The 13,710-nt window shown below is 38.4% G+C and overlaps 1 protein-coding gene across 2 annotated transcripts in view; it reads right to left on the reverse strand.

Annotated features, from left to right (window-relative positions):
- The window catches only part of LOC138704419 (G-protein coupled receptor Mth2-like), a 105,544-nt gene that overhangs the window by 28,928 nt on the left and 62,906 nt on the right, over positions 1-13,710 (reverse strand). For both annotated transcript variants that reach the window (XM_069832275.1, XM_069832276.1), the window contains exon 2: positions 8,715-8,793. In XM_069832275.1, coding sequence (XP_069688376.1) covers positions 8,715-8,793 — 79 coding nt within the window. The remainder of the gene's footprint in view (positions 1-8,714; positions 8,794-13,710) is intronic.

Below are 13,710 nucleotides of genomic sequence, written 5' to 3' on the forward strand. Positions count from 1 at the left end.
TGAATTTTATTAATACAATATAATAAATTTCTCTTACGTTAAGTACATTGAAGTCTAGAAACAAATTTTGAGATGGAAAATCAATACGTTTATGAAGACCTATTTTAATTATTTTCTTCTGTAATAAATAAAGTGGATTAAAATTGGATTTAAATGAGCTACCCAATCCTATAATTCCATACATAATTACCGATTGAAATAAAGTTAAATATATTGTACGTAATAACCTTATTGACAAGTAATTCCTCAATAAAACAAAATGGCCGGCAAATTTAGCTGGCAGTGCTCTAACAGGACAGGGTTATCCAAAGTGCTATAAATCTATTACATAGGACACCCATCTTCACTTTCCTCCGCCAGGAAGCCATGCTAATTATCCTTATCGCCTTTAAAAAACCCATCGCCCTCTACGAGTTCGAACCGGCGAACCTCTGAACCACTTACTTAACAACAGACAGCGATATACTGTAAAACAAGGAAGCAAAACGGCGGACATGATAGTTTTGGTTTATCCAGGAAGGAAAAGCCATCACCCCTAGAGTAGGGGAGGCCTGAAAGCGCTGTGCAGATACTTTCGATCCCGTATGATTTATTTTATGGGTGGCGTAGATAAGGCCAGATTCTCGGTATTGTTCGACGTAGGGAGGCGAAGCAACTGGGAAACGACGATAAAAGAAGAAGTACTGTCATTTAGCCGATATTATATGCCATAACATTTACAGTCGCCGGGTTCTGTGAGAGGAACCACCCTGTGTGAGGCATTGCCTGTCAAACAATCCGCAGTTATAAATAAATACCACGCAATGAGAGTGCTTTATTGCGAGGATCCCAAAACAAGCTGCAGACGCGACTTTGGACAGATCTGGGCGGGATTTCTTCGGAGTAAACCCGCTTTCCCTGCCATTAGTCCAAAATTTTTCTATGATTAACCCTTAACCTGAAAAATACATAAATAAAAATAAAAATAACAAATAGGTTGGATAAAAAGTTATGGCAACACTGCTGTCACGTGACGATGGTGCGTTCGAGAGCTGCCAGCTGTGTGGACATGAACAAGGACTGTTAGATGAGTTAGTGCAGCCAGCGGCGACAGTACTCTGTCAATCTACTGCAGTGTGTAGAACGTTGACTTTCATAGGGATAGTGCGAGCGCCCTAAGACCACGTTTACAAAACTAGAGCAACGTTCCTGGATCAAAATTGAAGTGACACGAGGTCGTAGTGCACAAGAATGTTTTCAGGGATTGCGTGAAGCATGTGCCGATGCAGCGTTGCCATATCGCACAGTGGCACGATGGGTTAAAGCGTTCCGGGAAGGCAGGGATGCAGTTCAGGACGACCCCGCGTGAAGGACAACAGAGTTCAACTCCTTGCTTCCCTGTTGGATACTGATTGCCGATGGACTGCGCGTGAGTTAGCAGCGGAAGTCGGAGTATGTCACAAAACTGTGCTCCACATTCTGCAAGTCATTCTGGGTTACCGCAAAATTACAGGGCGTTGGATACCCCATGAAATTTCCGAGGTTTAACAATAACACCGCTATGCAGTCACACAGGCCTTGTTGGACCAGTACCAAAGGAAAGATGACGACTTTCTTGAACGAATCATCGCTATGGACGAAACCTGGGCTCACTCATACGAACCAACCAAACTTGAAACGTCAATCAAATGACTGGAAGCATCCAGGTTCTTCTCGTCCGAAGAAAGTGCGGCATACACAAAGTACTGTGAAGGTGATGTTCATTGTGGAGTATGATATTGATGGGGTAATACTGCACCACGCTGTACCTCCAAGGCAGACGACAAACGCGGACTACTACTGCAGGTTCCTGCAGCACCACCTTCGTCCAGCCCTCAGGAGAAAACGACGACACTTGGTGGTACAGAATCCCATCATTCTTCGTGACAATGCAAGGAGTCACACCGCTGCTGCCGTCAAGGACCTCTTGCGCCGCTGGCAATGGGAGATTCTGCAACATCCACCGTACTCACCCGATATGATCCATGCGATTACGATCTTTTCACCAAATTGAAAGAACCACTGCGAGGGACCCGGTACAGAGACCAGAGATGAACTTATCCGTGCTATAGGGCGGTCAATACGGAACATCAACAAAGATGGACGCGCTGATGGTGTACGACGCCTTCCAAACATTTGGCAAAAGGTAATAAATAAGGGGGGCGACTATATAGAAGGTACGTAAATGTTGTACCTCTATGAATAAAGCCAGGTCAGAAATATCGAACTGTTGCCATTACTTTTTATCCAGCCCTAGTAATTGTGGCGGACAAGATCGCAGTTGGGGTTTTTCTCAGAGATCTCCCGTTCCCCCATTTTAGTCATTTACATTATCCCACCAACATTTATCCATTGCGTCATCATTCCACAGCATTCATCGAACACCGGCTGGCGACCCACGGAGGGGGCTGGCCTATGGACGAGGGGCTTGACCTGCTGGAAACCGGTATGCAGCGAACCTTAGTGTAGTCAGCCGGTGTGGGTTTGCAAATGCATCTAGCTTGAGAGTTAGCGCAATATATCTTTAAAATTCGCAGTGCTGAGCCATAATCCCTCCCTCCAGAACTTCCATTCCAACCCTTAAATTGACTTCGTCAATAAGGGAGCAGTGTATTATGGTAATAAATTATTGAAAGAATTTTAGTTTTGTCCTTTAAATATGCAGGAATTTGATCTGAACAAATGTAACTTTTCATTCTGAAGACGAATTTTAAATTGTTACCTTTGTCCTTTTAATAATTTATTATCATAATACACTGCTCTCTTAAACTGATTCAGCATATCAGGAATTAAATCAATGGCTTTCCCAAAACACGCTGTGAAATGTTCAAATATAACTATTTTTATCTCGGAATGAAAGCAAAAACGAGCAAAACTGTATTAAACTAATTGATTAACTAGCGGACTTACTCGTGTTAATTATGTAAGTTTGTGCGGCTTACAGCTGTTTCAGTGCTTCACGCACCATCCTCAGAGCCTACTACTGGGTGTTCAGTTCAAAATATGTCTTGGCTCGCTGTATGCCTTCATGTGGCTAGCTGATGAGCCTAGAGAATTCAATCTTCCTACACTTCCGCAGCTCAGGTGTATAATCTAAGAGGCAGAGAAGTTGGCTAGCAAGTACGGCGTTCATTCTGAAGAGTACGTGCCGATACGTACGGTAACGCCAGTAGTGGCAGGAATGTGAACTGTTTGGAAATACGTACTGTCGGGATATGGGGAGAGGGTTAAGACGATTACTTACGTATTTGTTGACATTAACTTCGACGGTCAACATGGACACGGAGCATTTGATTTGTGTTGTGGAATGTTACCGTACGCAACCGATGATAACAAATACCTGCGCACGACTTGCCGGCGCAAAACACAGTTCGAAAGAGGTTATGGTAGCACACAGACCGTACAGACCGCCATCTGTTGCTACGACGTTCAAGTTATACCGTACACGTTCTCAAGTTCAGATTGAGGAACGCCTTAAATAATAGGCAACTTCTCTAACATTTAAGCTGAAACTCGCTTCAAATCGGTGACCCAACAACAGTGACGTCATGACACACTTTGAAATGAACACCCAGTAGATCTCAGCGTCATCTCGAACTTCTCTGCCTGTTATGTGGGTGTGTTTGATTGTTGAAAAGTGTTGAAGAGTGGTGTCAAATAGTGTGTGTGTACTGAAATTGATCTGTGTGTTGAGAATTTGATCAGGGTGTGTTTTAGTGTGTCTGTATATTTCATATTGTTCTACTGGGTGTTCAGTTCAAAGTGTGCCATGGCTCGCTGTATGTCGTCATGTGGCTAGCCGATGAGCCTAGAGAATTCAATCGTCCTACACTTCCGCAGAGGCGTATTACCTAAATGCGAGAGAAGTTGCCTAGCAAGCACGGCGTTCATTCTGAAGATTACTTACCGATACGTAGGGTAACGCCAGTAGTGGCAAGAATGTGAACAGTTTGGAAACACGTACTGAAGTGAGTTTTTTTTCTTACTGTCGGGATATGGGGAGAGGGTTAAGACGATTACTTACGTATTTGTTAACTTGGACGGTCAACATGGACACGGAGCATTTTGATTTGTGTTGTGGAATGCTGCCGTACGCAATCGATGATAACAAATACCCTGCGTACGACTTGCCCGCGCAAAACACAATTCGAAAGAGTTTATGGTAGCACATAGACTTTACAGACCGTCATCTGTTGCTACGACATTCAAGTTACACCGTACACGTTCTCAAGTTCAGATTGAACGCCTTGATTAATAGGCAACTTCTCTGACATAAAAGCTGAAACTCGCTTCAAATCGCTGACTCACAACAGTGACGTCATGACACACTTTGAAATGAACACACAGTAGTGTGTTGAGTTTTTGGTTCTTGGGTTGTATGTGTAGGATTTCCTTGTCAGCATTTATGTATTGTATGTATGGTTAGTATTGGTTGTGTGATCGGCGTATGTAGATGTATTGTGTCCTCTGGTTATTGCTTTAATGTGTTCTTTGTAGCGTGTTTGGAATGATCTGCCTGTCTGTCCTATGTAGAACTCATCGCAACTATTACATGTGAGTTTGTATACACCTGTGTGGTCGTATTTATTTGTTTGTGTTGTTTGTGTGTTGAGATGTCTTTGTAGTGTGTTTTCTGTTCTGTATGTTATGTTGTATTTCTGCTTTCTAACTATTATTAAACTATTTTGTTTGAGATATTTCAAAGAGTCGGCCTGGGTAGCGCAGTCGGTATAGTGCTGGCCTTCTGTGCTTAAATGCGACAGGGTCATGTCAGTAGATTTTATGGCATGTACAATAACTCCTGCGGGATAAAATTCTGGCACACCGGCGACGCTGATATAACCTCGGCAGTTGCGAGTGTCGTTAAATAAACAATAATTTAATTTAATTTAATTCATTTCTAAGAATAACTCCCTGAAATTAAAGAAGTTACTTACAGTTCACCCTATACACCGCCAGTATTGCGATACTGCATCACATGAGTGTAGCTATTTGTAAGTAAATTCTGAATCCATCATACACGTGCGAAAGAACTCTAATTCCAAACTAGACGGTTTTAAAATAAACCAAATTTCACATTACTGTGTTCTATATTCTACACCTGAGGCCAGGGAGCCGCACTAAAATAATGTGAGAAAAAGGGGGGCGTCATCATCAAAAAGATTAGGTTAGGCCATTGATATTAGAGTGATTGTCCTTCCAACACGACACCGATTTATTATTCTGAAGCTGTGCAAACACTTTCCTACGTCACCTGGCCTTCTGTTCCCTCAGTATCTCATGACCAAGCTGCGGATTTTTAGGCACCAAAAACAGTTGAAATAAGCAGGCAAAATAGGCATTCAAAATTCGAAAATAGGCATTAAAAAGGGCACTAACAATTTCTAATTCTTAATGGCTAACACGATCATAGCGTAGCATTAGACACTAGTTTTTATAGGAATGTCATTATGGCAGTGAATAAATATTCCTCCAAATGTAATGAGAACCGATGTCTATTGTCTGTATGTTCTTAATTCGAGAGAAACTCCCTTCCACATCACATGAAGTGATAGGGCAATACTTCAGTGATCCAATCTCTGTTGGGGACCAAACCAGTGGGAACGCAGTAATGTCAATGTATTTTCATATCAGTGCTTCTGATGACTTTTGATTTGGCGTATCTCCGCGGTATACTTCACGTATTACTTACTTACTTACTTACTTACTTACTTAATTACAAATGGCTTTTAAGGAACCCGGAGGTTCATTGCAGCCCTCACATAAGCCCGCCATCGGTCCCTATCCTGTGCAAGATTAAGCCAGTCTCTATCATCATACCCCACCTCCCTCAAATCCATTTTAATATTATCCTCCCATCTACGTCTCGGCCTCCCTAAAGGTCTTTTTCCCTCCGGTCTCCCAACTAACACTCTATATGCATTTCTGGATTCGCCCATACGTGCTACATGCCCTGCCCATCTCAAACGTCTGGATTTCAAGTTCCTAATTATGTCAGGTGAAGAATACAATGCGTGCAGTTCTGTGTTGTGTAACTTTCTCCATTCTCCTGTAACTTCATCCCGCTTAGCCCCAAATATTTTCCTAAGCACCTTATTCTCAAACACCCTTAACCTATGTTCCTCTCTCAGAGTGAGAGTCCAAGTTTCACAGCCATATAGAAGAACCGGTAATATAACTGTTTTATAAATTCTAACTTTCAGATTTTTTGACAGCAGACTGGATGATAAGAGCTTCTCAACCGAATAATAACACGCATTTCCCATATTTATTCTGCGTTTAATTTCCTCCCGAGTGTCATTTATATTTGTTACTGTTGCTCCAAGATATTTGAATTTTTCCACCTCTTCGAAGGATAAATCTCCAATATTTATATTTCCATTTCGTACAATATTCTCGTCACGAGACATAATCATATACTTTGTCTTTTCGGGATTTACTTCCAAACCGATCGCTTTACTTGCTTCAAGTAAAATTTCCGTGTTTTCCCTAACCGTTTGTGTATTTTCTCCTAACATATTCACGTCATCTGCATAGACAAGAAGCTGATGTAGCCCGTTCAATTCCAAACCCTGCCTGTTATCCTGAACTTTCCTAATGGCATATTCTAAAGCGAAGTTAAAAAGTAAAGGTGATAGTGCATCTCCCTGCTTTAGCCCGCAGTGAATTGGAAAAGCATCGGATAGAAACTGACCTATACGGACTCTGCTGTATGTTTCACTGAGACACATTTTAATTAATCGAACTAGTTTCTTGGGAATACCAAATTCAATAAGAATATCATATAATACTTCCCTCTTAACCGAGTCATAAGCCTTTTTGAAATCTATGAATAACTGATGTACTGTACCCTTATACTCCCATTTTTTCTCCATTATCTGCCGAATACAAAAAATCTGATCAATAGTCGATCTATTACGCCGAAAACCGCACTGATGATCCCCAATAATTTCATCTACGTACGGAGTTAATCTCCTCAAAAGAATATTGGACAAAATTTTGTACGACGTCAACAAAAGTGATATTCCTCGAAAGTTACCACAGTTGGTTTTGTCCCCCTTTTTAAAAATAGGTACAATTATGGACTCCTTCCATTGTTCTGGTACAATTTCCTTTTCCCAAATAGCAAGTACAAGTTTATAAATTTCGCTATATAATGCACTTCCACCCTCTTGTATTAATTCTGCTGGAATTTGATCGATACCTGGAGACTTGTACTTTTTCAGATTTTCTATCGCAATTTCGACTTCTGAAAGCGTGGGTTCGGGTATAAATGGCTCAGCAGTTTGTATTTCAATTTCGTCCCGATCATTTCTATTTGGCCTATGTACATTTAGTAGTTGCGCAAAATAGTTTTTCCATCTGTTTAGGATTGATGGAGAGTCTGCAAGCAAGTCACCATTCTCATCCTTGATCACGTTTACCCTTGGCTGATATCCGTTCTTAAATTCCTTTATACCCTTATATAAATCTCGAATGTTTTTATTCTTACTATTTGTTTCTACCTCATTCAGTTTTTCCTTCAAGTAACCTCTCTTTTTATTCCTAAGTGTACGACTTGCTTCCCGTCTTTCAATACTTCACGTATTACAGCAGAAAACTCAACTCCATACTCAACTCTCAAACTCACAAAACGGATACACAGTTTAAAAGAACTACCTTAGTCAACTACCACCAATGATTCACGCGGCTTTCAAATACACATTTTTCTTATTGGTTGATTTTAAATTACAAGATTTCTCCGCACCCTGGTGGCAGTAAAACGTAACACACAGAATTATCGATAGTTATATGTCACTGCACTAAGCTGGATAAAAAAGAAACAAATTTCAGATTTAAAAAAATCGATAGAATGATAAAAAAAATTCAAATATAATATATAATATGGATATTTAGGCAAATTTTAGGCATTCATAAGCAAATAGGCATTTACTAGTGAAATATGCAATTATAGGCACTATAAGTATTCACATATCATACTCACAATGCCATAAAATGGATACGTAACCTAAAACCTTGCGCCTTCAGGTTAAGGATTAAAATAGGCACATAGGCATAAATCCGCAGCTTACTCATGACAGAAAGTTTTCGATCTTGATCCTTCATAGTTCAAGAAGGAGTGTGGTCTTCCGATCCCCGTAACGCACCTTGCAATGTATCAATTACTGTTCGTGCAACACTGTCTGTGTCAGTTGTTAACTCAACAATAAATAAAAGCGATAAGCAAACGTTTCCAGCAAACAGCATCCATAAACAAGGCAGACGAGCATTTTCAACGCTGGGGAAATTTATGTCTGTTTGGAAGGTGCAGTTAGTGCTCCAGATGTTACGCCCCGGTTCACGCACCCGGAAGTTCCACCTGATGCTTTCTGTTCCTGTTTATCCCTAATGTACAAAGGGATTATTCTATCTTGTTGCACACTTCACAGCCATGAGTCACTCGTTGGTGAAAGCTCTCCGAGCACTCGGGCACTCCTGTACGACACAGCGAGATGGTTCCTCTGAACGCCAGATAAGTAGCTGGCCAGCACATTTTGCCTGGAGACCTCTCCGTCGGGGATAGATTTTAAGCGTAGCTAGTGTACTGGCTTCATTCCCTCGCGAAGGAAGCCTTGTTAATTATTTTTCGTCACTTAAAAAAGCTATCCAATGCACATCACGGCAACCAGCAGGCCACCGAGGACGACTGTACTCACCCGAACGTCCACCAGATGTCGAAGCACATGATGTTGAGCCAGGAGAAGGCGGCCAGGAACGTGAACAGGATGCAATAACCTGCAACAAGAAGCAGGCCTGTGCTGTAGAGAAAGGGGCTTCCTCAGCCTGTGTCACATACAGTAAGCAGCCGCCAAAGAAAGGAGAGGGCAGAGCAGAGAAATAATTGTTAATTAAAATAGGACGTTTGATCCAGGGAAAATTCGTGTTTGATAGAAGGATAAATCGTTTAATATGTTACTTAATTTAAATTGCATCCAAATAATTAAAATGCGATCATTTTGGTCCAGAGACCACTCATTGGTGCAATGACAATTCCTTTAACATGTTTCTAATTTTTATTACATGAAACCATAGTTTAATGAAGATTGACATCATTCAGATTTAATGTGTATACTTTATTTTACTTGCTAGTCTATATGTTTCCATTGAATTATGGTAATAACTTAATTTTAACCCTTGTTTTCTACGTATTCAGTAAATGCGCTTGGCCCACTATGGTTCTCAACCCTTCAAATAACTTAAATTATATTATATAATATTACATTACATTATATTATATCAGAAGTTACTGTAATAACATTATAGCATTATGTCCATCTAGAGAAACTACACCTTTCCAATGGTGAAATAATAATTAATTATACAAATCGGTTAATTTAGCTTCCGATATTACTTCATACAAACACAGAAACATTCTCTGTAGGCTATGATTCATAGCTTTCGATTGTTGTTGTCCAAGGCCTCTTATAGACGAAGTCATTTGTTTATTTCATTACACGGCCTTAGATGGCAGTTATTTTAATTTTAAAACTCATTTATCTCATTAAATATCAGTCCTATCAAAATTTTTCAAAGAGTAAAACTTATCGCAAATGATGTTTAAAGAAACTTTTGTTATGTAACATTTTTCACAAAAATCAATAATAAGCGAGATATTTCGATTTATTTAATTCAGGCTCCCTTATAACCCCCCTTTTAAATAATGTATTTTGAATGCCATATAGCCTAAAATCTAAGTTACAACGAACTTAATTTATATTCCAATTTTCATCGAAATCCGTTCACCCATTATCGCGTGAAAAGATAACAAACATCCAGACAGACAGACAGACAGACATAAAAAACAAAAATGTCAAAAAAGCGATTTTCGGTTTCAGGGTGGTTAATTATATATGTTAGGACCAATTATTTTTGGAAAATCGAAAATTACCAGAAAAATTTCGGCTACAGATTTATTATTAGTATAGATAATAATAATAATAATAATAATAATAATAATAATAATAATAATATATAATTAAAAAATAGCCGCCCTAAATATGGGTTCGATTGATCGGCCTACTAATCAATGAACAATGATTAAAGCAACTATGTGACAATTTGAAAGAAAAAAAACCATTAAGATAAGTTAAATGGTAAGAAAACATAGGAAATCATTTACAATGAAAGTTTCTTGGGTACAAATGATTACTAATTATAGCTAAGGATGATTTTAACACATGAGATCCTATGGCATCAATCGTTGCATCAGAAATTTTAAATTAAGTTGATTTAAATTTTCTCGTGGAATCGTGCCACGGGCACCGAACATGAGCCCAAAAATTGTCAAATGTGTGATGTGGTATTGTGCTCCAAGATGCTGACAACAAGCCTCATATATGACTTGTTTTTCACGACACACCTCTTGTGGCTGTTGCTCGTGCATTTCGAAACGGATTGTGGGATCAATTCCTAGTCTTTTAATAAGGGCCTAGTAATTAAATAAAGGTTGGGGAACGGATTATTATACACTGAAAGGTAGAGATGATGTTTCAAATAGGCTACTTGATTGTTTATACATATATAACAGTTGCCAAAACAGATAAAAGTTCAGTCTGGTGTAAACAACTATGGCGATTCAAGGGGTTGCGTTGGAGAGTTGACCACTCCCGATGTCTTGAACACTCGCATGATTCACTCACAAGCAGTCAACGACGTAGGCAGTACTGTCGTGCGGGTTTACGGGCGCTGTTAGTCTTGCTTTCTCGATTGCTGTTCAACGCTAGTATAAACATAAGACACGAAATTTTATGAAAAGTAATGATTTGTTTATAGTAACAGCGTAACACTTGTACTTATTTCTAAGTAGTTATAGAAATCGGTTTCCAGTGCCTGTGCAAATGTGACATAATATACTACGAATCTTTGCCGTGGTACGGCAGTGAGGAGATTGTAGTGAAAACTATTCTTCCTCTTGAAGACGGTGAAGTGTAACCTGTGATTATATTCCAAGGAATTTTCGTCAAACTCCAACGAAAACAAGCTGGAGAATATTGTATCAGGATTTACAGCTTCCGCCCACTGCCAAATATCTTGAGAATCCACAGCTCGGCCGGAGCGAGAGACAAGGACAGCAAGCTGCCGGGTTCGACTGGCGAGGCGCATTTCTGATCGAGAGGACAAAGCAGGGCAGGATACGGTAGTAACGAACATTCAAGTGAGAAACAGCAGCAAGTTTGTATCGTTACAGCTGTATTTATTATGTCGACTCAGTTCAATTCATTTTACACGCTTTGTAACAATCCATTTCCTTTGTTATGTTGCGAATGGTATTACATTTATAGTTTGCTAGTGGCTTGTGCAGCAAAGGCTGCAAACTAAGTTCATTAGAAGTTCAATTTTTTTTTTTCAAATTTATTTCCAATGAAGAATAGCAGGCATTTTGAAAGTTATTTGCTTCCATAATAGTGAAACATACTCCCTCTGAATGCTTTTTATGCCAAATACATTTCCTTGAACCTATCCACCTTCAGTTCTTGAGTTTCAATGCGAAAACACAAGTAACAATGTTAGGACGATCAGGGAATTTTTCATGTGGGAGTAATGCAGTAGCTATTTCAGGTCATTGCGGATCATAGTGAGAGTTAAGAAAATTTCAGGTTCGATTAAACCAAAGAAATATGAAATTAATTTTGATTTAGTTTTAAGACGCATCTAAAATAGAAAACATGACTCATTACTACCTAGGAAAATTAGAGAATCACACATTTAAATATTTACGTCACACTGCCATTAAATATATGAAAAAACTCACATCACTTGACTAATAACTATAAAAATATTTCATTTTTAATAACATTATTGTTACCTTACGTTAAGTTTTATAATTTTCAGTAACAATATGTATAGCTGTTACTTACTAAATTATAGAAATAAAGATCTAATTTAAAATATTCTTTCTCTGCGTCTACTTATATAAAACCTCAAAAGGTTTCACTTTCATATAATCAATATAGCATTAATGTGTGTAATTAGTGGCAAATAGATCTACTCAGATAATTGCATTAACTATAATAATATTTCATTTTTAATGGTAATAATCTCATCAAACATTCTTAAGTTTTGTAGTTCTCAATATCCAATACACAGATGTACTCGGAAAACTACAGACCAGAGAATCAGACCTGTAAATTATTTTTATACGCCATCAGAACTCTAAATATGTCAGCAATCCTGCAGATCATGGCCTTCGTGTAATATTGTTTATTGTAGTGTGTGTTTTGTTTTATTCTGAAAAGCCATATTTTTCAAAAGTGACGACAGATGGATTTTGGAAAATAGGAAAATGATTTAGGAAAATTGACATTTCACTGAAAACTACTATTTTTCTGAAAAACTTTTGGTTCCAAGCTTTAAATTGAGGGGTCATTTATTACAATCCGTTCAGCCGGTTTTCCGTAATCTCCATTACCAGTTCAAATTATATATATATATATATATATATATATATATATATAGATGTTATTGAACTACTAATCAAAAGACACGCCTAACTGAAATGTTTAATATGCACCCAAGTAACACAAAAGACATTCTGTGAAGTTCCACAATTAAAAGATTTGACTTCATTTACAAATTGTGAGAAACTTTTCACGAATGAATACAAACAAGCAGAATGTTGGATAAATATGTGGGAAACAAAGTAAAACAAACACTGGATAAATAACTAATATGTTATGTAATAAAAAGAAGACAAATCGAAATAATTCAGTTCCGGCATGTATTTGTCGTGAAAACTTGTTGACTTCTGCCACTTTCAAAATATTTATCACCTACATATACATTTGTCCCATCGTTTGTTTTCACTTGATTGTCATCACCGAATTCCATTCCTCTAAGGGCGTCTGTCACGGACCAAAGCGTGCGTAGTTTGAATTTCAAGATATCTTTGCATTAAAGCTGTTCACTTTGTTTTTCAGCTATATATAGTATCATCTTTGTTATCTGGGCATTACTATTCACTATTAGATGTGTGTGCAGGTAATTGACATTTCAATTCTTTCGTAATAGTTAAACACGAGAATTTTACTTGAAGCAAGTAATGAGATAAGTCTGGAAGTAAATCCCGAAAAGAACAAAGTATACGATTATGTCTTGTGACCAGAACATAGTACGAAATGGAAATATAATAAAAATTGGAAATTTATTCTTTCAAAAGGTGGAAAAATTCAAATATATTGTAGCAACAGTAACATATATAAAATATGACACTCGGAAGGAAATTAAAAGCAGAATAAGTATGGGAAATGCCTCTTATTATTCGGTTGAGAAGCTTTTATCATCCAGTCTGCTGTCAAAAAATCTGAAAGTTAGAATTTATAAAACAGTTATATTACCGGTTGTTCTGTATGGTTGTGAAACTTGGACTCTCACTTTGAGAGAGGAACATAGGTTAAGGGCGTTCGAGAATAAGGTGCTTAGGAAAATATTTGGGGCTAAGAGGGATGAAGTTACAGGAGAATGGAGAAAGTTACACAACGTAGAACTGCACGCATTGTATTCTTCACCTGACATAATTAGGAACATTATCTAAATCCAGACGTTTGAGATGGGCAGGACATGTAGCACAAAGTATAATTTTACAGGAGAGTGTACTTAGGAAATATTGAAAGAGAAAAGATTCACAAACACTGCTCTGGGCTATTCCATGGATTA

This window comes from Periplaneta americana, chromosome 8 (assembly GCF_040183065.1).
Source record: "Periplaneta americana isolate PAMFEO1 chromosome 8, P.americana_PAMFEO1_priV1, whole genome shotgun sequence".
In the NCBI taxonomy this organism is placed as follows: Eukaryota; Metazoa; Arthropoda; class Insecta; order Blattodea; family Blattidae; genus Periplaneta; species Periplaneta americana.